Source organism: Hemicordylus capensis, chromosome 1 (genome assembly GCF_027244095.1).
Source record: "Hemicordylus capensis ecotype Gifberg chromosome 1, rHemCap1.1.pri, whole genome shotgun sequence".
NCBI classification, from domain to species: Eukaryota; Metazoa; Chordata; class Lepidosauria; order Squamata; family Cordylidae; genus Hemicordylus; species Hemicordylus capensis.
The window spans coordinates 242594275-242619436 of record NC_069657.1 but is presented as its reverse complement, the minus strand read 5'-3'; the positions used below and the strand labels follow the sequence as shown (position 1 = coordinate 242619436).

The following is a 25162-nucleotide window of genomic DNA, read 5'->3' as shown; positions in this document are numbered from 1 at the left end:
CGCTAAAGGCAGTAGCACAACAGATGCATATTTGCTCAGAAGCAAGTCCCACTATCCGCAGTGGGGCATATTCCCAGGAAACTAGTCATTAGTGCATAGTCATTATTGGACAGGAGACAAGGGAATACATCAGTGGGATTTACAAGAAACAATTAAGGCATCAGCTATAGGGATGTTTTGAAGTCATTTTCCTCCAGAAATAGGTGTCGCTGATGTAACAGCCAAAGCTGATAAAAAGCACCCCTGGCTGTTGCCTCAACCTGAGAGAACAGAGAGAGTTTTTGATCCAGGAGCACTCAAGCTCTATGTAAAGTGTGCCATCAAGTCAATTTCAACTCCTGGCGCCCACAGAGCCCTGTGGTTTTCTTTGGTAGAATACAGGAGGGGTTTACCATTGCCTCTTCCCGTGCGGTATGAGATGAGGCCTTTCAGCATCTTCCTATATCGCTGCTACCTGATGTAATACCAACAGGGATTCGAACCGGCAACCTTCTGCTTGTTAGTCAAGCATTTCCCCGCTGCACAAATTAAGGTGACAAGCTCTATGTACTAAACTCAAATTTTGACCCCCAGCAGTCAGTATCTCCATCTTATTTGGATCCAATTTGTTTATCTCTCATCCAGCCCATTACTGCCTCTAGGCAGGTATTTACGGAAGTTATGCCATTACTTGATGAAGTTGATATGGATAAATAGATTTGGGTGTCATCAGCATATTGATAACACCCTGCACCAAATCTTCTGATTATCTCTCCCAGCGGTTTCATGTAGATATTAAAAAACATTGGAGACAGTATGAAGCCTTGTGGAACTCTGTACATTAACTCCCGCTTTGCAGAGTAAGAGTCTCCAAGTGACACCATCTGGAATCTGCCAGAGAGGTAGGAACTGGGAGATCCAAAAAGATCAGCAGAGTCACACTCCGTCAGTATCCAATTGGAGATCATCCATCAGGCTGGCCAAGACACTCTCAGCCCCATAGTCCACCTGAAAGGCAGTTTGAAATGGGTTTAGATGATATATTTTCTCCCAAGACTGCCTGGAGGTGAGAGGCCACCACACTTTCAATCACCTTGCCCAACCGTGGGAGATTGGAGACAGGTCTATAATTAGCTAACTCTGAGGGATCCAGTGCATTTCTTCAGGTAAGGTCTAATAATAGCCTCCTTAAGGCAAGGGGGCATCCTGCCTCCCTCAGAGAAGCATTTATAATATGTACCGGACCCTCTCTGATAGTACTATTGGCAGATGAAATGAGCCAAGTTGGCAAGGGTCAAGAGAACAGGTGGTAGAACATACAGTCCGAAGCAAGTTGTCTACATCCTCGGGAGTCTTAAACGGAAAGTGATCTTCTAATCTGACCCCCTAAGAAGAGTTGCTGGACACCTCCCTAGCAGACTCTGCAATAAATGTGAGATCCAGTTCAGCCTGAATAAGAGAGATTTTATCAGCAAAAAAGTCATTAAAAACATCACAGCATGTGATCAAAGGTTCCAAATTGGAGTTCAAGGGGGAGGGGCATATACTCTGCTGGATGTGAACTTGCGGAAGCAAAGTGGGCAGAAAAGAACTGCTTCTTTTCCACCTGTATTGCCAGAGCATAGATCTTCAAATGTGCTCTGTCTTGTAATCTTTTGGATTTGCATCAAGACTTTTTCCATATGTGCTCTCGTCATCTACATTGCCGCTTCAGCTCCCATAATTCTTCCAAATACTATGATGCTAATTTTGAGGCAGGTTGGAGAGGATGCTTGGGAGTGATTGTGTTAACGGCTCTAGTGAGTTCATTATTCCATGTTTATATCAGCCTAAAAGGTCCTTCACCCCTGCAAAAGTGGTTTGTAGCCACAAATCCTGCCTTAACCGGATGGTGGTCTGCCCATGACAATAGAGAAATAACAAAAGTCACCACCCATGAAATACCACCCAGATCAGAGCAAAAGAAAAAAATCGAGTGTGTGTCCAGCATCATGCGTCGGTCCCGAGACTACTTGGGAAAGACCCATCGTTGCCATGGCCACTATGAACTCCTGAATGTGTAATTATATGAATAATAATTACCTAACAACCTGGTCCCAAAGTGAACATTGAAGTCCCCCAATACCAACAGTCTGGGTGACTCCAGCACCAACTCTGCAACCAGTTCAGTCAGCTCAGTTAGGGACTTTGTTGGGCAGCGGTGTATCAGTGCATCAACAGAAGTACCAATCTATCCTTGGTCCCTAGGCTTAGGTACACACGTTCAATATAGGCCAATTGCCCGACAGGGATCCTGCTAAGTGAGATGCTATTCTTGTAGACCACAGCCACACCATCTCCCCACCCACATCCTGTCACCTTCTCCACCGCAGAATATCCCACTGAGAGAAGATGGGACCAGACTAGCCAATCCCGACCAGGTCTCCATAACGCATAGCAAGTCGGCTCCTTCATCCACAATCAAGTCATGAATGATCTCAGAATTATTTTGAACCAACCTAGCATTACAAAATGGAATTTATTGCAGGAGTTCACCTAATCTCTTCCTGTAATCTTTTGTAACATTTCCTTTTAAATCTTTTTAAAGTTATAATCCAGTTTTGTTCTGAGAACAGTATATACTCTTCAACCCTTTATCCCAGTGACAGCTTTGAGTAGATTATTATACACTTCCCCAAACTTTTCAGGAAACACTTATTCTCTATTTGTTCTTCCCATTTTCCATTCATCATGGACATTCAATGTTTTCCCAACACACTAAACTTAAAGATGCCTAACATTTTCTGAGCTGTAATAAATGTCACCAATCAGTATCCCCTTTATCCAGCAAAAATAGGGTTAATCCCAGTAGCTGAAGTTCTAGACAGATATAAAATGGATAATGTTAGTTCATTAGAACAAATTGCACACGAAGAGCGAAATAATGTCTTAGTATAGGCAACCACAAAGAAGCATGTATGTTCTGAATCGCTCCATTTCTTATCTGTCTCAATATGCTTCCATATAACCTGTTTTGCATAAGGCACAATTCTAACTCAAATAATCTACAGGCAGGACTGTCTTTAGGACAGGACAAGCAGGGTAACCATCCCAGGCCCTGTTCTTTAACCTCTATTAAAATCAACAGGAAGGAGGGCCCGCCCTGCCAGGGCTCTCTAAGGATAGTCTTGTCTACAGGTACCTCCTTTGGCTCTGTCTACAGGAATGTCCATTGGCTCTCTCCTTACCCCCTGCTTAAAAAAAAAAATCCATTCAATTTCTTTCTCTTTGCTTTCCTAAGCAAAAGCAAAAAGCTCAAAACAGCTCAATTCATGGGCACATTTACAGCTCATATTCACTTGTATTCTTTAAATGGATTAAGGGCTAATTGCATTGTCCTTCAGATACAAGTCCTTAACTTTAAAATATCGTACAGTAGTTCTGTTAGCAGTGGCTTGCATTCTGCGGAGTGTTAGAAGTGCAGAATAGGAGTTGCCTCCATGGAAGAGATTGCATTGGAACTCAGCCTAGAGTGCTGCAAAGCAGCCAAACGTGTGCAGAGGGGTGGGGTTTTTACTGTTCTCTCTTCCTTCCGAAAGTACTTTTTGACTTCAGAAATGTCTCTGACGGTCGCACATCCCTCAGGAACATATTTCTGAAGTCAAAAGGTACTTTTGGAGGTAGGCAAGAGCAGCAAAAATAGCTTTCCTTTGCTCTCTATGCGTGCTTGATTGCTCAGGAGCACTCTGAGCTGAGCTCTGACATAGCCTCTTGCATGGATGCAGCTCCTGTTCTGTACTTCTAACTCTGTGCAGAATGTGAACCAGTTACAGTAACAAGCCTTAGCCCTTGCTGTAAGAAGTTTAATTTTTTTTATTTGCAAGAATTGCAAAACTCCTTTCTGAATTTTCAGACAAAATTGCTATATAGACACACTTACTAACCTGATTTTTGTTGCTAATAATTCCTTGAAGCAGACTCAGTGTTAAAGTAGCAATGATAAAAAGGAGATTGCATCTTCTGATGTTTTAGTTGATGAAAACAGGCACATATCTTTGTATGACTTTGTTTTCTTTTTGACTGTTTTTTTTCCAGCTGGAGTAAACAGAATTTCCTATTGGCCTGCAGATCCTGAAATAAGTCTGCAGTATGAAGTATCTAATGGAGATGCTAAGTTAGATGCCAAAGCAGTAGAAAGACTGAAATCAAACAGTCGTGCCCATGTGTGTGTGTTGCTTCAGCCTTTGATCTGTCATATGATGCAGTTTGTTGAAGAATCATGCTACAAGTGTGACTTCATTCAAAAAATTGCTAAAATTCAGCCTGGGTTGAGCACTGACTTTTATACAGACTGTAGACAAGAGAGAATAAAGGAGTATGAGAGATTATTCCTGATTTCAAGTGAAGAAATGCACAAGCAAATGTTAATCATCCTAGGACTGGAGAACCTTTGTGAAAATCCTTATTTCAGTAATCTAAGACAGAATATGAAAGATCTTGTCCTCCTCTTAGCTACAATAGCTGCCAGTGTACCCAGCTTCAGTCATTTTGGATTTTATTGTAATGAATCAGAGTTGACCAGTGCAACAAATCAAACGTTGCCCCAAGAAATTGCAAGGCATTGCATGGTGCAAGCCAGGTTATTGGCCTACCGAACTGGTAAGTTACCACACTTGAACAGAAGAAAACTGTGGTCAGGGAATGGAAGCCTGGAGCATTTCCAGATAGCAGGCTTTACAACAGGTTTACTGTGAGTTTGAATTTGCCCCCAAAAAACCCAACACAAAAAGTGGATTTTTTTACCCTGGATATAAATCAGGCTACATTCCAATGCATAATGAAAAACCCGAATAGTGTGTGGAGTGCTCCCCAATACTTCGCAGGGACTTCTGGCCAATATGTGAATGCACATCCTCTATTCCGGAGGAGAAGCGTGCTAAAAGCCCTGACTGGAAATGCTCCAGGTGATCTGATTTTATCTATTTCTACTATCCAGTTCCTGTGTAAATTTTGGCAAGTGGTTTGATTGTTGCAGACTTCATTGTGTGCAGCTGCAATATGGGTTAAACATAACTGGCATTTTAAATTGCTTTGATAGAAGGAGCCATCTAGTACTTCAGAGTTTTGCCTTCCAGAAATACTGGAAGGAAGGAAGGCAAGAGCTCTGTTTCAGAAAATGCAGCAGTGCAGTTTGATTTATTCTTACAAGAGGTTTTATATACAACAAGGTATTGTTCTTTGCTAACCAGAAAAAAGGCACCTTTTGAAGTGGTGATTATTTTATCATTAGAGTGGGGAGAGCAATTCTCCCTATCCCACCCCAGCACAGTATCTTTGTAGTGGTTGCTGCTGGTGTCTACCTTCCGTTTCCTTTTAAGATTTTGAGCCCTTTTGGGACAAGTAACCATCTTATTCCTTTTTCTGTATAATCCACTTTGAGATTTATTTTTTTATTTTTTAAAAGCAGTAGATACATATCCTTAGGCACTGCCTAACATGTTCTTTTAATTTCAATGAGACTACTTTGAGTGATTGTCCTTAGTATGTCAGTTAGATCATGTTTCCATCATATTACAAATAGGAATTCTTTCAAAATGCAACAGTAATTTTTGAATGTTCCTGCATTTTGTAACCGTGTTGCAATCTGGTAGTGATGCCGGCACACCTAAACACTAATTCTTCCACCTGCAACAAGTAAATATATGAAGCTGCTTTGTACTGAGCCAAACCACTGATAATATTGTCTGCACACTGCCTGGCAGCAAGGGTCTCAGACAAGGCACTTGCCCAACCTTATCTGGAAAGGTCAGGATTTGAAGTTGGGACTTTCTGTATGTACTGAGCTACAGCCCCATCCTGATCAATACTGTCAAGTAAAACTTAAGGTTCATAGATGGATGTTATGAGACATGTTATGTTAATACTTCTGGAAGTAAATATTTTTGTTAGAAGGTGAAGAACCTTTAATCTGTTTCTCAGTTTAAAAATCTATTCCTCAGGTTAAAAAAATCCAAATTTATTATCTTCACATGTGCATACAAACACACACTCTGAAACATCATAAGTGGATGTGGGCAATTTGTTCATTTTATTTGGGCACATTGAACATGCCATAAGCAACCGTGGATAATGAGACCTTGAGGCAATGAGAGTTGAGGGTTTGGCTTCCTGGAGGCCACAAAGGGGCTAAGGCGGCTTTAAAAGGCAGAAATCAGAAATAAAATGCTGTACTGTGCTCTCCAGGTCTACAGCTGTCCAGCAGTGCCCACCACCACCGAATTTTGCTGATTTTCCATGAAAAATTGTGGGATCCCCCCACCACAAAAGAGCCACAAAATGGTGGCTGGAAATGACCTCAGAGGTCATTTCCGGCCACCCAACAACCACAGACAGGCGAATTTCCAGTATCTTTCAAACTGGGTTGGGTCGGCCAAGACCATGGGTAATGAGGGCCACCTGTATTGTATGTACAAATCAATTGTATAACACTGGTATGACTATAGAGAATGTGTTGACTTGTGTAGAGATTCATTCTTGATAAGTAACCTGGCATGCTGACCAATGCAACACATCATTTCTTGTCAACTATCACCCAGTCAGCTTGCGTAATCAAAAGATGTGATATTTGTAATTTCCAGTATTCAAAATCGTGACAAAGCTCACCATCAGAAGAGAAGCTTTGAGATAAGGAGGTCTGAAATATAATACATATCTGTTATTTCTGGTTTACAAGCCTTCTAGAGGCACTTACTTTTCCCATCAAATTGCAATTATACAGGCCGGGGGAGAGATACATCAAATAAACTACTGTTGTTTTTAAAAAGCAAGAAAGAAAAGTAGTAAGGGGGAAAGTACTTAAATCACATTTAGAAAAAAATCTATAGAAGTATGGGGGCCATATTCACTTATATTGTTGTTTGTTCTTAGAGGATCACAAAACTGGAGTTGGAGCAGTCATCTGGGCAGAAGCAAATTCAGTAAGTATGAAAGACTTAATATTTACTCTTCGTTTGTTACACTTTCATTTTACTCTAGAGCGTGTTGCTCAAAAAATGGTAGGTTATATAACATTCTTTTAACGATTTCTGTGGTGCATAAGATAGGGTTGAGCTGAAAGATGGGACAACTTTGTGTGTATTTTAATAGGTGTTCAAAGGTGTTCTGCTGTTACAGCAATTACTGCAGAAGCGGATTAAAGTATTCAGGAAATATTGCCTTCAATATAGACTTGGTTGGCCCCCCGTGAACCCTTGACTGGTTATGATCACTTATGTGACCAGTCCAGGAAGCATTTCTCTCAGCCTAAATAAGCTTATTTTGTCATGTAGCTAATCTGGTTGGTACCTAATATCCTGATATCATTAGTTTAATGCATGATCTCTGATTCTCTGGGATCACTCTCTGAAGGATTACTCTCTGAAGAAACTATGGTGGGTGGGGGAGAATGGTGTCACAAGTAAAGGAAACAATTCCCCTTTCTCTTTCTATTTTATTCTCTCTCATTCTGTCCCAGAAGCTTGGGGGTAATGCCCAACCTGATGTTTGCCCCCCTCTCAGGTTCCTGTAGGAAACTGGGCACTCTACCCCACACCATGGAGTCACCACCTAGGGTCCATCCTGTGGACAATGGACAATCTGTTTGTCAGGTTGGGCTGAATCTTCGGCTTAAAAGGAGAAGCTCACACAGGAGACTGAAGAAGGTCCAGAGGGCATGGTGAAGGGAGTTTTTGCTTCTGCTTTTTTTATCAACGGGGTAAAGTTCTGGAGACGTTGCTGGTGTCATAACAGAGGTGTGTCTGCCGTGACCAATCATTTGGGTTGGTTATAGGCTTGTTAGGAATCTGTTGAGACCTTTTTGCAGATGGCAGTGGGGGCAGGGGGTGCTTTCACTGAATCAAGGGCAGCTATTACAGTAGTAGTGGGGAATAGAAGATATGGCATTGACAGGTCAGCAGGCTGTTGCAGGGAAAGACATTTAATATCTGTTTCCCTTTCCAGCTGTCCTGCCAGCTCTTTGGCCTGGGGGAGCAGTTCTGACCTTCCCTGTAATGCCAGATCAGACCAAAATAAAACCAAAATAATTTAGGACTTGATCATGGATGAGAGGGCTGACCTGACATGTATAATGGAGACCTGACTGGGGGCGGGGGCTGATTTGGGCTCAGTTTCTCCCAAAGATGCCTGTAATGAAGTAGGTAAGGGAAAGTAGATTGACTGTAGTCCATAGGGATAACATCTCTCTTATCAGGATCCCGGTGAGAGAACTGACCTGTATTGAGTGTATACTTAAATCTGGGGACCAAGGATAGACTAGGTATTTTGTTGGTGTATTGATCACCCCAGTGCCCAATAGAGTCCCCAGCTGAGCTAACACAGTTGGTCACAGAGCTGGTGTTGAAGTCTCACGGGTCTTTGCTGGTAGAAGGCTTCAGTATCAAATTTATTGGTCTGATGCAGTTTAGGGGTTCATAGTGGTCATGATAATTATGGGCCTATCCCAAATGGTTTCAGAACCTATGCATCTTGCAGGTCACATGCCAGATTTGATTTCTTGCTCTAACCAGGAAGGTGTTCTGTGGTTGGGGATTCCAGTTTCCTATTGTCATGGACAGACCTCTACATCAGGGGTTCCCAACCTGTGATACTCCAGATGTTGCTGAATCATCTTTCTTTATTACAGTTTTAGACCAGCATAAGAGCAAGACAGAAAGGACATTAAAAAGCATATGGCATAATAGCATAAAAGCATATAGCAGACTATAAAACTATGGAACTATACAATTATAAAACTGAATAGAATACTGTGAGTTAGGTGTCTAACAAGTCACAAAGTTATGAAGCTATACAAATGATAATGTAGATAATAAAAGCTGTTATAAAAGACTATAGGGCTATTAAAATGATAAAAACACAAACTATAAAATAATACTACGACTGTAAACTATAAGAAACAAGAACTAAAAAGCTGGATAGCCAGTAGCACAGGAAGGCTCTGAACTGAAAGCTGTAATTAAAAGCATGGAGCTGTGATCAAGCTAAGGCTGTACAGGTAGTCTGTAGGGAATTCATGTAGTGCTGTAGCAGGGCTATGTAGCTGTGTGCTGTGATCCCTCTGGGCAAGGCCTGGTGGTTGTTAGGGCCCAGTGGATTCTGAACGCTGCCGTGCAGAACTTGGCAGTGTTGTACCTTGTTGCTGAAAGTGTTGTACCTTGTTGTTGGCTTGGACAACCAGGGTACTTAAGATGTAGCGGCAAAAATGAGATTGGTGTGAATGTCTCTATAAAAGGGGCAGAATGTATGCTGTGGTTTCAACCTGCCCAGTGTTGAGCATAGTCTCTCTGCAGTTGGGGACTTTCTATATCTGCCTTCTAGAATGGCTGAGGGGAGGACATGGCATCGAGCTAGGGTATAGGCTCTCCTGTGGTTTGGGATTTCCAGTTGTTGTGTATGTAGCGGTGGAGGCAGAGTATCTGAGTCTTTCTGAGATGAGAAGGTTTGGGGCCCTGCCTAGATCAGTTTGGCATTCTGTGTCCATTATTCTCTGTTTGATAACTGGTTTTGGCTGGTCATAGCCCATAGCAAGTAGAAGGGGGCTGGAGAGAAACCCAAAGTTGACATTTTAGTCTGGAAAGCTCATTTCCAGGAGGATTGAAATTTGTCCTGTAAGATCAAGGGGGACAGACCCCAAGGGCTGAGGGATAGTTTAAGCCAGTAGTTGAGGATGGTCATGCACACTACGGCCTCCACCTTCATCACACCCGTCTTCAGTCATAGGCTGCTGTTGGAAACATAGTGTGGGACTTGAAGAGCCATTCTTAAAAATGTGGACTGTACCCACTCCAATGGGGCAAAATTGGAGAGGGGGCCCAATTGGGTGCTGTATAGGAGTTGTGCCAGTGGCTTGGTTTCAAACAATTTGAGTGCTGCAGGAATGTAATGGCTGCCTCTTGTCAGAAGGTATTTAAGGATGGCGGAGGTGCTCCTCTGTGCAGTGTGTGTGACGTGGTCACTATGGGCCTTTCTGGAGCTAGAGGCATGCAGAACCATCCCAAGGCATTTGAAGCTGATGACCTGTTCAATCCTTGGCCATCTGTACTCCAATAATGGGACTTGGCAGCAACATACCATTATCCCCAGCCACAATAAATTGTAGCTCGGGATGTTGGGAATTGTAGTTCAGCAAAATTACTATTTTAAAAGGACATATCTCAACATATCCTTCCCAGTATTCCTATTCCATTTATTACAAGTATTTCCTACCAATTTATTTCTAATGTGGTCTTTTAATTTACCCTTTCCTGTGCTTTGAATCAATTTCTCAAAATGTATTAGTTTTTTTTAGAGCATTCCCACAAATAATATATTTCTAATGCACCTTAAAGGTTGGCCTGCCTATTGTTTTTCCCATTCCCCAAATCAAATTTATAGGCTGGGGATAGCATCCACAGTGGCGAGAATGTAACAGAGGTCGTGGAAAGTAATCTTCTCCAACATCCTCCTGCAGCTGAAAGACTAATTCCTGAGGTCTGAGGAACCCTCAACATGGATGTTTTGCCAGTGGCTGTACTAGGAGGGGGACACACTGAAAACAACACAAACCTTCCACTCCAGTAGTTGAAGGTGTTCATCTGCACTTCTCTCCACTCCTTCTGCAGCCACTGGCACATCTCCCATTATTGCCAAGGGCTCCTCATCCGTCAGGAACAACTTTTCCAGTGGCTTTTGGGGATGCAGGTTGGGGAGAAGAAAATTGCTTCCATAAACATAGCTGTGGAGAGTACCCTTGAACAGAATAAATGTTGGAGATGCAGTAATACTGATTTACTGCATATTCTTTGGAATTGTCCTACTATTTTATAGTCTTGAACTGTTAGTATATAGAGGAAATTACGCTGGACCCTTGAATGGTTGTTTTTTTATATTTATAGTGTGATGATCTAAAACATTGATTTATTAATAGCACTCAGAATGGCAACTGCCCAAGTTTGGGAAAACCCATAGCAGACTTTAATGGATTGGATATTAAGGAGACTAAGTGATAAAACCAACTATGTTTGCAAATAGATTATTAAGAGACCAACAATGGGTCTTTAGTTACAACTAATGTCCTCTGGATTAGGGCTAACGTCATCTTGAGAAAACAAGCTTTTTTTCTTGGTATTCTTGAATGATAAAATGCATGACATTGTACAACCATAAATTTTGTTGGAAATGTATTAGCAGTACAAATAACAAGTTTTTAAAAACCGGCATGGTCATTTTATATTATTAAATGTATCCTATCAATACTGAAAGTTTGATTTATTTATTTTTAGGGAAGTTGTGATGGAACAGGAGCTCTGTATTTCATAGGATGTGGTTACAATGCCTTCCCTGTTGGGTCTGAATATGCTGATTTCCCACACATGGATGATAAACAAAAAGACAGAGAAATCCGAAAATTCCGATATATCATACATGCTGAGCAGAACGCTTTGACATTCAGGTACAGAAATGTACATTTAGTCACTGAAGAAATAGAGACTAATCAGAAACCATCAACTCTCATTTATATATATTTGCATGAATAATGAATTTAAAACAGATTTAATGAAATAATCACAGAAGTGGATGAATTTGAATTATATTGCAAATTATTCTTATTCAGTGTGGAAGAACATTACATTCTTGAATTGCGGGGGGGGGATCAAAATTGAACAGCAGCTTTTTACAAAATAGCTTTCACACTAGTGCAAATAAGGCATATAGATAAGTATTATTATTAAATTTGACATTCTAGTGTTTGGCCACCACCTTGGATGGCTTTATGCTGTGCTTAGATGAATTAATGGAGAACAAGTCTATCAATGGCTACTACTTTTGATGACCAAGGACAATCTCCATGTTCAGAGGTAGGATGCCTCTGAATACCCGTTTAGTGGAGCCGTGGCAGGAGAGAGGGCATGCCTTCATCATCTGGTAGGCCACAGTGGGAAACAGGGTGCTTTACTAGATGGGTTGATCCAGCAAAGCTTTTCTTATGTTTTTATGATAAATAAAATCCAGTATTTAGCAAATTTATTTGCATCTTCATTTTCTTTTGCCTGCCTTTTAGTATGTTAGCTTCATTAATAATGCTATATCCCAAATGTGCCTTTACTAATTTAAAAATGATGGTATATAGGAAGATTTTCAAAATGAAACAAAAGATAACTTAGCAACAGTTTTTAAAAAAGTCTTAAGTCATTTCAAATAGCCAAGCAGTATCATTTTGGGAGTATGTTAGGATATTGGTTAGAATATTCCAACCAAGGGACCAATCCAAAATAAATGAAAAATATCAGCTCTAACATTTATAGTGCTGGTTAGAATATGATTTACAAATATGTGCCAGCCATACAGGAGTCAAGTACCAACAGTATTGTGTTTCAAAAGGCTTATCTTTCAGTGTGACACTAATGAAATATTTGCCACAACTATAATAATTCCTCTTTTAGTGGTTTGCCCAAATCTTTCACATGTAAAATCATAACGTGATTTATTTTCTCCTAAACTTGGTATCGGCTAGTACCATTGACCTGTTAACCCTCTTGTTCTTGAAGAAGCTATCAAATACCCCACAAAAATTTTATTATCATTATTATTTAGCATTTTTTAATACCACCTAAAATTTGCGTCTCTGGGCGGTTTACAATAAAACAATACAGATGGCAACAGAAACAGTTAAAACATTACAACAATTTAAAATGTTAAAACAATGTTAAAAATATTAAAACAGTATTACTATTATTAGTAGTAGTAGTATTTATTAAAACAGTATTTAATTAAAAGCCTTGGTGAACAGATGCATCTTCAAAGACATTTTAAAAGTTGTCAGAAATGGGGAGGCTCTTATTGCCTCAGAGACCACATTCCAAAGCTCTGGGGCAGCAGCGGCACAGCATTTTGTCACAAACAGTCTTATACTTCTGCAGTAATCTCACTAGAAATATTTTGGTATTGCTGTTTGTTTCCCATCTATTTCTTTCTGCTCCTACTTGATATATCAATATTTTATTCAGTCATCCAAAAACAATTGGTTTAACATGAGAGTTAAAATGCTTTCAATTTTCACTCGTGCTCCAAAAAGAAGGAAATTGTAAGTACCCATCTTAATTTCCATGCCATAGAAGCTGCACAGTTTCATATATTATGCTGGCTTTCCAAATGCAGCTCTATACAGTCACATGTTGCCTTGATCTTTCGGCTGGTTATTGGGCTGGAGAGGGATGTATCCAGGTAGCAATACAACAGAACAGCTTCCCCAATCACTTCCCCAGTAACTTCTTAGAGGTGCCACTAAGGAATTTCTGCCTGCATCTCTATAAGGCATAGGGCTTCCCCAGAACTGATGATCACCTAGTTCGGGTCCAGCCGTTACTACCACTTCCCTGATCAGCGACCCTGTCTGCCCATGGAGGCCTCCAACGCCGCTACCATCAGCGTTACACGTGACGCAGATTTCTGATCAGCCACATCCAATCCGTGTGCCCACCTACTCATCTGTGGCGACTCAGACCTCTTTAATGTCTGTAGTTCACCAGGCCGCCCGAACTAAGCCACCACAGGTGCTGTCGGTATCGACACAGACTGCATCCTTCAATGCCACCCCAGTTACTACTGCAGACACACAAACTGTGGTGCCATCAACTCCTGTGAGTTCATCTGAACATTATGGCTCTTCCGACTTTGAATCGGATCCAGACAGTGACGACACCCCTATAGAGCTCCCTACAGATGTGGCCCCCACTGTGTATGTCTCCCCCCAACGAGGAGCTCAAGGCCTACCACAAGCATGTCCGAACCATGGCGGAGGCCCTGGGCCTTGACTTCTGCTCTGATTTGACCACAGTAGATGATCCCGTCTACAACTTCATGCTTCGGTCACAATCTACTGCTCCTGTAGCCCTTCCTATGCTTCCTGTCATCACACGAGCAGCAAAATGCGCCTGGGAGGTACTTCATACCTCCACTCCTACCTCCAAGAGACTTGAGAGCCTCTACTGAGTAATGGAGAAGGATAACACCTATCTGTTGAAGCACCCAGCTCCAAACTCCCTGGTGATTGACTGCACCACCGTCTCAAAATTGGGAAAACGTCAAACCGTTCCACCGGAGAAGGAAGGCCGTAAATTGGATGTACTAGGAAGAAAATTCTATGCAACGGCTTGCTTGTCTAAAAGTAGCTAATTACGCAGCGTGCACTGCAAAATACACCCATTCTCTGTGGGACGACCTTTTACCAGATCAGGATACCTTGTCCCCGGAGGACTTTAAAGTGAAGTTCCAAAAGACTTTGGAGGCCACCGGGGACCTCACCAGGCGCCAGCTAAGCATAGCTAAACATCTTGCAGAGAGTGAATCACGGGCTTTGGCAGCTGCCATCACCCTCCACAGACACGCCTGGCTACGTTCTACATCTTTGCAAGTTGACATGCGAGATAAGATTGAGGGCCTGCCCTTTGATGGCTCGGGGCTGTTCAGTGAGTCAACCGATTCTATGATGGAACAGCTCAAGAAGTCTAAGTTTACAGCAAAGACTTTTACAACACAGCCTTCATCGTCCACATATTCGTCTAGATACCATTTGACCTTCAAGCACCGGCTCTTGTTCCATAAGCAGGAAAGAAAGGATTATAGGATGTCCTACCAGCCCTTCCAGAGACGCACTTACCAAAACAAATTCAAATCCAACCAGTCTCAACGTCCCAAGACTTCAGAGAACCAGAAGTGTCTTTGAAGAATCAGTCCGCCCACCGTCACCTCTCCTCTACACATTCCCGCCAGCGGGGGTCTCATTACATCAGCCGCAGCTGACCATCAAGCTGTCACGCCATGCCCCCGCATGGTACCATATAACATCAGACTGCTGGGTCTTGAAAATCATATCCTCAGGGTATGCCATCAAGTTCAAGACGGTCCCATGTTTTACGGGAATGAGGTTCACTTCATCATCACCGACCCTCCTAGAAGAGGTGAAGGAACTCTTGGAGAAAGGGGCAATAGTTCTGGTGCAGTGGGTGGACAGACGGGAAGGGTTCTATTCTCGCTACTTTCAAATTCCGAAGCGGGATGGGGGCATCCGCCCCATCATGGTCCTTTGCCAACTGAACAAATTCATTCGCGTCAAAAAGTTCAGGATGATGGCATTGCAACAAATACTTCCTCTCCTTCAAGGGGAGCGTTGGTTGGCAACGCTGGATCTCAAAGACGCATATTTTCATGTCAATATCTCTCCACACCATCAAAAGTTTTTGTGTTTAATCGTCGGTCACCAAGTGTTCCAATACAATGTATTGCCCTTCGGCCTGTCCACCACGCCAAGGGTCATTACAAAATGTATGGCCACAGTGATTGCTTACCTCAGGACTCAGGGGGTCACGATCTACTCCTATTTGGACGATTGGCTCCTGACATCAAAGGACAGAAGCACGTTACGTTCTCAGATCCACTTTGTATTGTTGGTCCTCCACGACCTTGGCATCCAGGTGAATTGGAAAAAGTCCCACCTCGAACCGATGCAGGTAGCCACCTGCATAGGTGAAGTACTGGAGACCATAAACCAAAGAGCATACTTACTGGAAGAAAGATACCTGTGTATACGGGATCTAGTGACTTCTTTCCAACAACAGCCAATACAACCAGCACAATTGATCCAATGCTTGTTGGGCCTCATGGCCTCATGCAATGCTGTAATCCACTACGCCCGCCTGCAAATGAGGAAGTTGCAACTATGGATCTGGATCGTGATCCGTTGCATTCATATGAATGGGTTCTGTGCCTGCGCAGGGACCTCACGGACCGATCAGCTAGCTCCTCATGGCGCCTCCAGCTGCCATGCACGAGACTGTGCTCCCAATATCCCTTGCAGTTGGGGCGTGTTCTACTCAGTTTCTGTTAGACCGCCATTGCATCTACACCTCGGACTAGATAGCTCCTCGGATATTGTTGAATTATTTGGTAAAGACTAGGAACAGATTTGGAACTACGAACGGATCTTTTGACTTTGGACTGTGTTTAAGGAACTGGCTAAGGACTCTCCTACAGCAAGTTAAAAAACGATTTATAGTTGCCCCATCCCAAGGGAATGTTTGTCACTATGTCTGCTAAGGACAAGCTGAAAACGACTTTTAAACACTGCTCAGAATGCAGAGCAAAGTTGCCCTCGACTGATACACATGACTCTTGTTTGTTGTGCTTGGGGGAGCAACATAACCCTGCAAAGTGTAGCATCTGCTCATCTTTTTTGAAGCAAACGCTTAAAAATCGGGCACTGAGATTGCGGGCGGCCCTTTACGATGACACGCTGCGCCCACCGATGCCGAGGCCTTCAACTGCGATATTGAGGTTGGAGTTTGAGTCCCCGAGACCGGGCCCCTCAATGCCGAGCACTTCAGTATCGGGCTCTTCGAAACCGAGCCCTGGTGTTCCTGTGGCAGACTCGGCAAAGCAGCAGTCGAAAGCCGCCAAAGCTCATGAATTCAAGCAACCTGAGGTGGTTGAGAAGGGATGCCACCGACACAAACATCGTAAGCGCAAATCCTTGACTGAGGATGAGCCTGAGGCTTCACAGCTGCGAAAAAAGACAAAGAAAACCCGGGTTTATAGCCGAACTCTGTCGCCTATGGCGTTTCAATCTGACTTTGATGACTGGGACTCTGTGGTGTCAGATGCTTCAACACCGTGGGTTACGGTAATGAGAGAGAGCCCAGCCTTGCCAGCGTTGTTGGAATCGTCACAGAAAACGACTGAGTTAGTGCCGATGCCTATGTCGATGTCGATGCCAATGTCGAGCACAGTGTCGATGTCGATGCTGAGTACGGTGTTGAGAGTTGGTGACATTTCGACATGTGGAATGTCCGAAACTGCGGGATCAAAAGAAGTGCAGCAGTGTTGCGGGGCGATGGAGCTCACTCCAGCGTATACCCCGCTTGTGTCTCCCGCTGTAACTCCAAGACCAGTTTACCGGACGGAGGACTATCTTGATTTTGGGGAGGATGCTGCAGAAAAAGAAATATCAGCAACTTCAAAAGCTATTACTGATTAGCTGGCTCTCCTGGACTCTATGGATAGTATGCCAACGGGATCGACATTCCGTGGATTCTCGGGGGTCGAGATTGAACACGGCACCGGACACTTGTTGGTACCGAGAACTCTATCTATTCAACCGGCACCGAAGACTCCTTCGATGTCATGTCACCAATTCATTTGCCATCGTTACCGAGACCCATACATTTGGTGTCAGCAGCTACAAGCCCAGTACATTTCCAGAAGACAATGACTGATAGGGCAATGTTGACTGGTCAGTCTCCACTATTTATTCGCCCAGCTTTGCCTTACTTTGCCTGCCCATCTTCAGCCAGGCATTTATGTGGTTTCTCACATGCCCCACCGGTTGTATACCCTGCGGATTATGCAAACTATAAAATTTGGAAAGTGCAGCAGGAGGCAGGTCTTGTGCTGTTTCAGCAGCAGGAACAACATGTACCTACACAAGCAAGCACCAGTAGAACCATGGAGCTTGTCCTTGGTACTCTCATCGCTTACGCAGAAGCCCTTTGAACCTATGGCCACGGCCCCCTTGAGTTTAGTCTCCCTGAAAACAGCATTCCTGATCGCGATCACGACAGCACAGCGAGTCAGCGAGCTCATGGCGTTAAGGGTTGATTCCCCATTTACAACATTTCATGAAGATAAGGTCCGTATGCGTCTAAACCCCTCTTTTCTACCAAAGATTGTTTCTGATTTTCTCCTAAATCAGGACATAATTTTACCTACCTTTTCCCGGAACCCACAGTCAGCTCTGGAACGCTCCATGCACTCGTTGGATGTGCACAGGGCCCTCTTATTCTACATGGCCAGGACGAAGGACATTCGCTCCACTACACATCTCTTCATCTCTTATAAAGGATCCACCAAGGGTTCATGCATTTCAAGACAGCACCTGTCCAGGTGGCTGGTTGACCTGGTCTTGCTCACTTACAAGCTGCAACGTAAAACACCACCGGAAGCCATCAAAGCCCACTCTACTCAGGCCTATGCTTCTTCAGCAGCGCTGTCGGGAGTTGGTTTCCTGGATATATGCAAAGCAGCTACCTGGTCTCCCCTTCGTCAGATACTACACCATAGACATGCACTCTGCTGCAGAGGCTAGCTTCGGGGGAAGCGTCCTTAAGCGGGTGTTACAATAGCATTACTGCACCCTCTTCCATAGGAGCTTGCTAAACACCCACTGTTATGGCTGTCGATGGATCTCGATCCAGATAAACAGGTTGCTCACCTGTAACTGATGATCTGGTAGAGATCCGTTGACATCCATAAGACCCTCCCGACCTTCCCCTCTGCAGTAGTGTTGCTTGGCTATGGGCGTACTGGTCTACTGCTGCTGCTGCTGCTTTTCGATGATCTAGTCATCAAGTATGAACTCACCTGTCTACACGATGGTCGTCCTCTGTGGCGGTCGTCCAAGAACTGAGGGATGTCGCGTCCAGCCCGCTCTTAAATAGCACGCTCTGCATGTGGGCGGGGCTTGGACGCCTCGGCAAGCTGAGGCATGGCTACCGCGGGTTCTCCTATGCAGGCGCAGAACCCACTCTTATGGATGTCGATGGATCTCTACCAGATCATCAGTTACAGGTGAGCAACCTGTTTTTCTAAACAGGGAATTAGACCTTGCAACAGACTCAGATGTCAGCTGTATCCACTAATCAACAGCAATTCTGTAACTGTAGGCATGAGTGATGTAGTCCACCGTATCCATAGTACTTACACCTGCACATCAAATGAATGTGGTGTACCTAATATTGAGAATTAAATGCCCTCTGGCAATCTATATTGGTCAAATTGGTCTGTCATTGACACAACAACTGATTGAACACAAATAAGATGCTAAGAACAAAAATACTATGAAGCCATTGGTGAGCATTTTAACCTCCCTGGACAAGCTCACAGATCTCAGAGTAGCTGCACTTAAGAAGATAAGTTTAGGGAGACATTTGGAATAAGAAATATCGGAACAAGAATGTATACAAAAATTTGATTGCTTTTAATAGGGATTATGGCGTTTATGCACATTACAGAGACAGTCTAATTTCTCTCCTTTGTTACCTGTTATGTCTAATATCATTGACATATTGTAGTTATCTTTTTAAATATAAATGGAATGTTTGTTCACTGCCTTCCTATAACTGATCCTTGCTTTCACTCTGTATCTCAGGAAGTAGTTTATAACTCATGAAAGCATTGCAGTTAGTCTAAAAGGTGCTGCCTTATTCTTTTTCTGACCTTTATAATTTTACATGCTTTCTTTAAGAACATAAGAACAGCCCTGCTGGATCAGGCCCAAGGCCCATCTAGTCCAGCATCCCGTTTTGCACAGTGGCCCACCAGATGCTGCTGGAAGCCACAGGCAGGAGTTGAGGGCATGCCCTCTCTCCTGCTGTAACTCCCCTGCAACTGGTACCCAGAGGCACCGAGGTGGGTCCCAAGGCTGGAGGTGGCCTACAGCCCGCTGGCTAGACCTCTTCTCCATGAAGTTATCCAAACCCCTCTTAAAGCCATCCAGGTTGTTGGCTGTCACCACATCTCGTGGCAGAGAATTCCACAATTCTGCAGCAGTCAAGGGAGCACGTCGGCACCCCCTCCCCCACGAGCAGTCCCTTCCGCGCCGCCCGCGGCCCCCCCATTGCTTTGCTGGCGCCTGGCAGCCAGTCAGTGGCCTGGCTTGGCGGCGGCGGGCGCTTGTGAGGAAAAACCTAAGTATAATGTAGTATGTTGGGGGGGTGGGGGGCGCCATTTCAGTGCTTGCCCCGGGTGCCGTTTTCCCTAGTTACGTCTCTGGGGATGACCCCTGGTTCTAGTGTTATGGAAGAGGGAGAAGAATTTCTTTCTATCCACTTTCTCCACACCATGCATGATTTTATAGACCTCTATCATGTCTCCCTGCAGTCGGTGCTCTAGGCCCTTGATCATCTTGATTGCCCTCTTCTGCACCTTTTCCAGTTCTACAATGTCCTTTTTTAGATGTGGTGACCAGAATTGTATGCAGTACTCCAGGTGTGGCCGCACCATAGTTTTGTATAAGGGCATTATAATATTAGCAGTTTTATTTTTAATCTCCTTCCTAATGATCACTAGCATGGAATTGGCCTTTTTTACAGCTGCTGCACATTGAGTTGACACTTTCAATGAGCTGTCCACCACGACCCCAAGATTCCTCTCTTGGTCAGTCACTGACAGCTCAGATCCCATCAGCATATACTTGAAGTCGGTGTTCTTCGTCCCAATGTGCATCACTTTACACTTGCCAACATTGAACGGCATTTGCCACTTTGTCGCCCACTCACCCAGTTTGGAGAGATCCTTTTGGAGCTCTTCACAATCAGTTATGGATTTCACTACCCAAAAGAGTTTGGTATCCATCTGCAAATTTGGCCACCTCGCTGCTTACCCCTGCTTCTAGATCATTTATGAATAAATTAAAAAGCACTGGTCCCAGTACAGATCCCTGGGGGACCCCACTTCTTACTTCCCTCCATTGTGAAAACTCTCCATTTATACCTACCCTCTGTTTCCTGTCTTTCAACCAGTTAGCAATCCACACATGTACTTGTCCCCTTATCCCATGACCGCTAAGTTTCCTCAGGAGTCGTTGATGAGGAACTTTGTCAAAAGCTTTTTGGAAGTCCAGGTATACTATGTCAACTGGATCACCTTGATCCACACACTTGTTGACACTCTGAAAGAACTCCAAAAGGTTGGTCAGGCAAGATTTACCTTTGCGGAACCCAGGCTGGTTCACTCCCAGCAGGGCCTGTTCTTCTGTGTGCTTTACAATTTTATCCTTGAGGATGCTTTCCATCAATTTGCCTGGAATGGATGTTAAGCTAACCAGCCTGTAATTTCCCGGATCACCCCTGGATCCCTTTTTGAAAATTGGTGTTACATTTGCTACTCTCCAGTCCTCTGGTACAGAACCTGATTGCAGGGATAAGTTATATATTTTAGCAAGGATGTCGGCAATTTCGCATTTGAGTTCTTTGAGGACTCTTGGATGGATGCCATCTGGCCCTGGTGATTTGTTAGTTTTCAGTTTTTCCAGACAGTTTAGAACATCATCTCTTGTCACTTCTATCTGACTCATTTCTTTAGCCGTCATCCCCAAAGTTGGAACAGCAACTTTTAAGTTGCTGTTCCAGTATTTTGGTGGCCATCTGGTCTTGTGACTTGCTTCTTCTTTCTCTAATCACTGTCTTACTGTCAAGGTTCTTGTAAACACTTCAAAAATATAATTAATACTTTTCACGGCCTTGCAAATGCAGCCACATGCATGCAAAGCAGTCACCATAGGACTTAATGGAGCACTCCCCTCTCCTTGGTGAAATACAAAATCATTTCCCTTCTGGATTGCAGAGGCCCCATGGGGACACTGTAGGGAGAGAGGAGGACTACATTTGGCCTTGTGGCAACCCTTCCATGCTTATGATTTCACCTGTGTAGGGGCTGAATTGTAGCCCTTAAGTTTTTAGTTTTTAATAATGATAAATGGGACTCTCTTTCTCTTGAAACCCAGCAGATTCAAATCCTGTATAATTCAATGTTCTTGTATATTAGCAACCTTAAGCATTCTTTAAAAAATTTTGCTCAGTCACTGTTTCAGGGTTTTTTTCTTGCTTATCTGTAGGTGTCAAGAGATAAACCCCGATGAGAGAAGCATGATTTTTGTGACAAAATGCCCATGTGATGAATGTGTGCCTTTAATTAAAGGAGCTGGCATCAAGCTGATCTATGCAGGAGATATTGATGTTGGAAAGAAGAAAGCAGATATATCCTACATGAAGTTTGCTGAACTGGAAGGTGTTGGGAAATTTACTGTAAGTGTTTGGCCTTCAAGTACTATATTTTTCTTATTTAGATGATCCCCCCCACCACAAGTTTTCCTCTACATCTGCAACAAATGCAGTGTTAATAAAGAATTGGATTTTTCTTTTGGCGGGCAATATTCAATGGCTATGTGTGTGTCCGTGTATATGTGTAATTGTGCGTTAAACTATTTTTTCTTTGGTCAAGCTCTGTAAAATTTCTGCCAGTATTACCACACTTGTTCATGCCTGTGTCCACTACACACCTTTTGTATCTATGCTTTTAGAACAAATCCATCAATCAATCTTTATTACAGTCACAGACCAGCATAAAGTACATTTTAAAACCTAAGTAGCAATAGATTTTACACTCTTAAGACACACTACTATCATAAGGTGATTTAAAATATAAATAAGAAATATAAAATACGCTAGAACACATTACTAGCATAAAATGATTTAAAATATAAAAAATAGGCATGAGACCTAACTAAAAATCTAGTTATGGCTGTAATAAGAGACATAGTAGACTCTGGGCTACATTTTACTACTAGCATGAAATGATTTAACTATGGCTCTGTAAAATTTCTGCCAGTATTACCACACAGAAGCATAGGAATAAACCATGTATAGGATGGAGCATAGGAGCATAGCAAGCATAGGAATAAACCCTAGATCGCGTTGCATGCTTATAAAGTAAAAAAAAGATTTAAAACATATAAAATCATGACAGTCATCATTTAAAATAATAAGAACTAATATGCGCTAAAAGTATATCATATAATATACACAGAAATATAAGCCAGTAAAATAGTGGCGAGGCAGTTGCAGTTCTATAGGTTGTTGGTTAGAACAAATCGGGGGAATTAGCTCAAAAACCACACTTGCAAGTATTTATAACAAAGGGGCCTCAGTCTAGATTGTGGCAAATGCTGACGTTAGAGACAACACTTTTGAAATAAAAGTTATTGATACAACAGAAGCACAATGCAAATAGTGCTGTTTGGCAACCTTGATACTTGCAGTTGTATATAAAATGAAAGCAGATCCCATAGATTAGATATAGAGTGGGAGAACACTCCCACCAGTGGGAGAACACTCCACCCCAGGGAAGATTTGGGATCCCTCATAAATGTTTTGGCAGAGGAGGGCAATGAGGTTCTGGTATGGTACTCAAGGTCTGTAGTACTACACAGCTACCAAAAGGAGAGCACTGGGGTTTCCAGGCAGTCAAGTGCAGGGGCTAGCTCATGGCAATCACATTTAGGGAATAACCTAGCCTCAAAGGCATCTCTCTGGGGTTTCTGCTCAGGAATCTAAGAGATGCTCAGGTAATCAGGGACAGGAATAATCACATGGCAAATCTCCCCACAGTTGTCCCACACAAGGTGCACTCTGGACTTCAGCTCAGTGATTCTGGTTTGAGAGATTGTGATGTTATGTGTTTCTTTCAGTAATGTTTGTTTACAGGTGTTATTTGTATGTCGTTTAAATGTTAATGTAACGTACTGTGCAAAAGGTTGATGCAATACAATGTAAGTATGTGCAGGAGGTCAAGGGTTGAAGTCATTTGACTGTCAGAGGCTGTAGCAGCGGGAGGCTCAGAGACACTAATAATAAATGCTGATGTGGGAGGGATGGGTATTTATAAAAGGTGCCTGGTGTGGACCTTAAAGATAAAGATGTGACCTGAAGTAAGAAAAAGCAGTAAACCTTCCAGTAAGGTTTGGTTAAGACGGTCCCTAGAAATGGAATCGAAAGCAGATTTCAGGTCGATAAATGCCGCATAAAAGGCCGAGCCTGGCTTACAAGAATACTTCTCTACCAGGTGTTGCAGAATAAACGCTTGCTCCATAGTGGAGCACCCCTGGCGAAAACCAGCCTGTTCAGGGGCCAAGATGTTATGAGTTTCGATCCAATCACTAAGTTTTTCCAGAAGATGTAAATCAGCTATCAATAGATGGGGCATTTAAAAGTGTAATAAAACATCATCTGATTGGTATTGCCTAACCTTAAGTGGCGTAGCGGGGATATGCTTGACTAACAAGCAGAAGGTTGCTGGTTCAAATCCCCGCTGGTACTATATTGGGCAGCAACGATATAGGAAGATGCTGAAAGGCATCATCTCAGACTGTGTGGGAGGAGGCAATTGTAAACCCCTCCTGTATTCTACCTAAGAAAACCACAGGGCTCTGTGGACGCCAGGAGTCAAAATCAACTTGACAGCACACTTTACCGTTACCTTTAACATGTTGAAAGAGAATCACAAAGGAAGGCCCTTTGTCAAGAAATCGCTGAACTGGAGCATACTTACCAACAGTCTGACTCCACCAGAGACTAACCATAAACTACAAGTGGCAGGCAAGATTCTAGAATCAAGTTGTATTCCAAACAAGCTTATTTTGAATTTGACAACAAAGCCACTAAAATGTTGGCCAGATCAAGCAACAGCACCACCCTGTGTCCATAATTAAACATATACAAGGAAATCTGGTGACACATCCAGTAGATATAGCTACATAATTTGCAGCATATTATAAAAGCCTATATTGTACAAACAAAATGATGCAGATATTTTTAATGTATTACAAAGATGTAATATGTGTACATTAGAAATAATGTGTGCAGAAATACTGCAACGGGCAATAACAATGAAGGAGATCTAAAATATTATCAAGCACCTAAAAAATGAGAGAACTCCAAGAATGGTTTCCCTGCAGACTTCGATAAATCTTTTAAGCAATAATTTTCTAGCACCTATGCTATTAATGTTTAGCAATGTACTTTCAACTGGTCAGCTACTGGATTCATTTTTTTAAGTGATACTTTTTTTCACTTTTTCACTAAGTCAGTTTAAAAAGTGACACAATCTAGACTGAAATCATCTGATTTGCCTCATTTTTGCCCTGTTTCCTTGAAGAATAGATGCAAACATTTTTACAACTATCATAGCATGCTGGCTTAACAACTTAATTGGTATTAAAGAAGACCAGACAGGATTTATGATAGGATGCCATATTGCATATAATGTGAGATTACTGAACATTATGAATCAGTGTTAATGAAATATTGGTCTTGACAGTGCTGAAAAGCCCTTTGATATATTGGAATGGCCTTTTCTCACACTATTACTAAAATGTATGGAGTTTGGTCCCAAATTTTGCAGAAACTATTGGACATACTATTGGACAGGTACAATTGGATTGTATGCTGGTGATCTCATTTTGTTTGTTACAGAATTACAAAATTCCGTATCAGGTATCCTATAAGAATTTGATTTTTTCAGAGTAACCTCAGGCTTTAAAATAAATTTTGATATATCAAAA

At 42.7% G+C, this 25162-nt stretch overlaps 1 protein-coding gene across 16 annotated transcripts in view; it reads left to right on the top strand.

The window, feature by feature from the left end:
• The window catches only part of CDADC1 (cytidine and dCMP deaminase domain containing 1), a 78776-nt gene that overhangs the window by 35117 nt on the left and 18497 nt on the right, over nt 1–25162 (top strand). For 14 of the 16 annotated variants that reach the window (XR_008313127.1, XR_008313129.1, XR_008313130.1 and 11 more), the window contains 4 exons: nt 4054–4617; nt 6886–6935; nt 11274–11443; nt 21659–21848. Coding sequence is in view for 10 of the 16 variants with exons in the window: in XM_053283859.1 (XP_053139834.1) it covers nt 4054–4617; nt 6886–6935; nt 11274–11443; nt 21659–21848 (974 nt within the window). In the remaining 6 variants the exon portion in view is untranslated. The remainder of the gene's footprint in view (nt 1–4053; nt 4618–6885; nt 6936–11273; nt 11444–21658; nt 21849–25162) is intronic. The other 2 variants (XR_008313131.1, XR_008313132.1) reach the window with 1 other exon arrangement.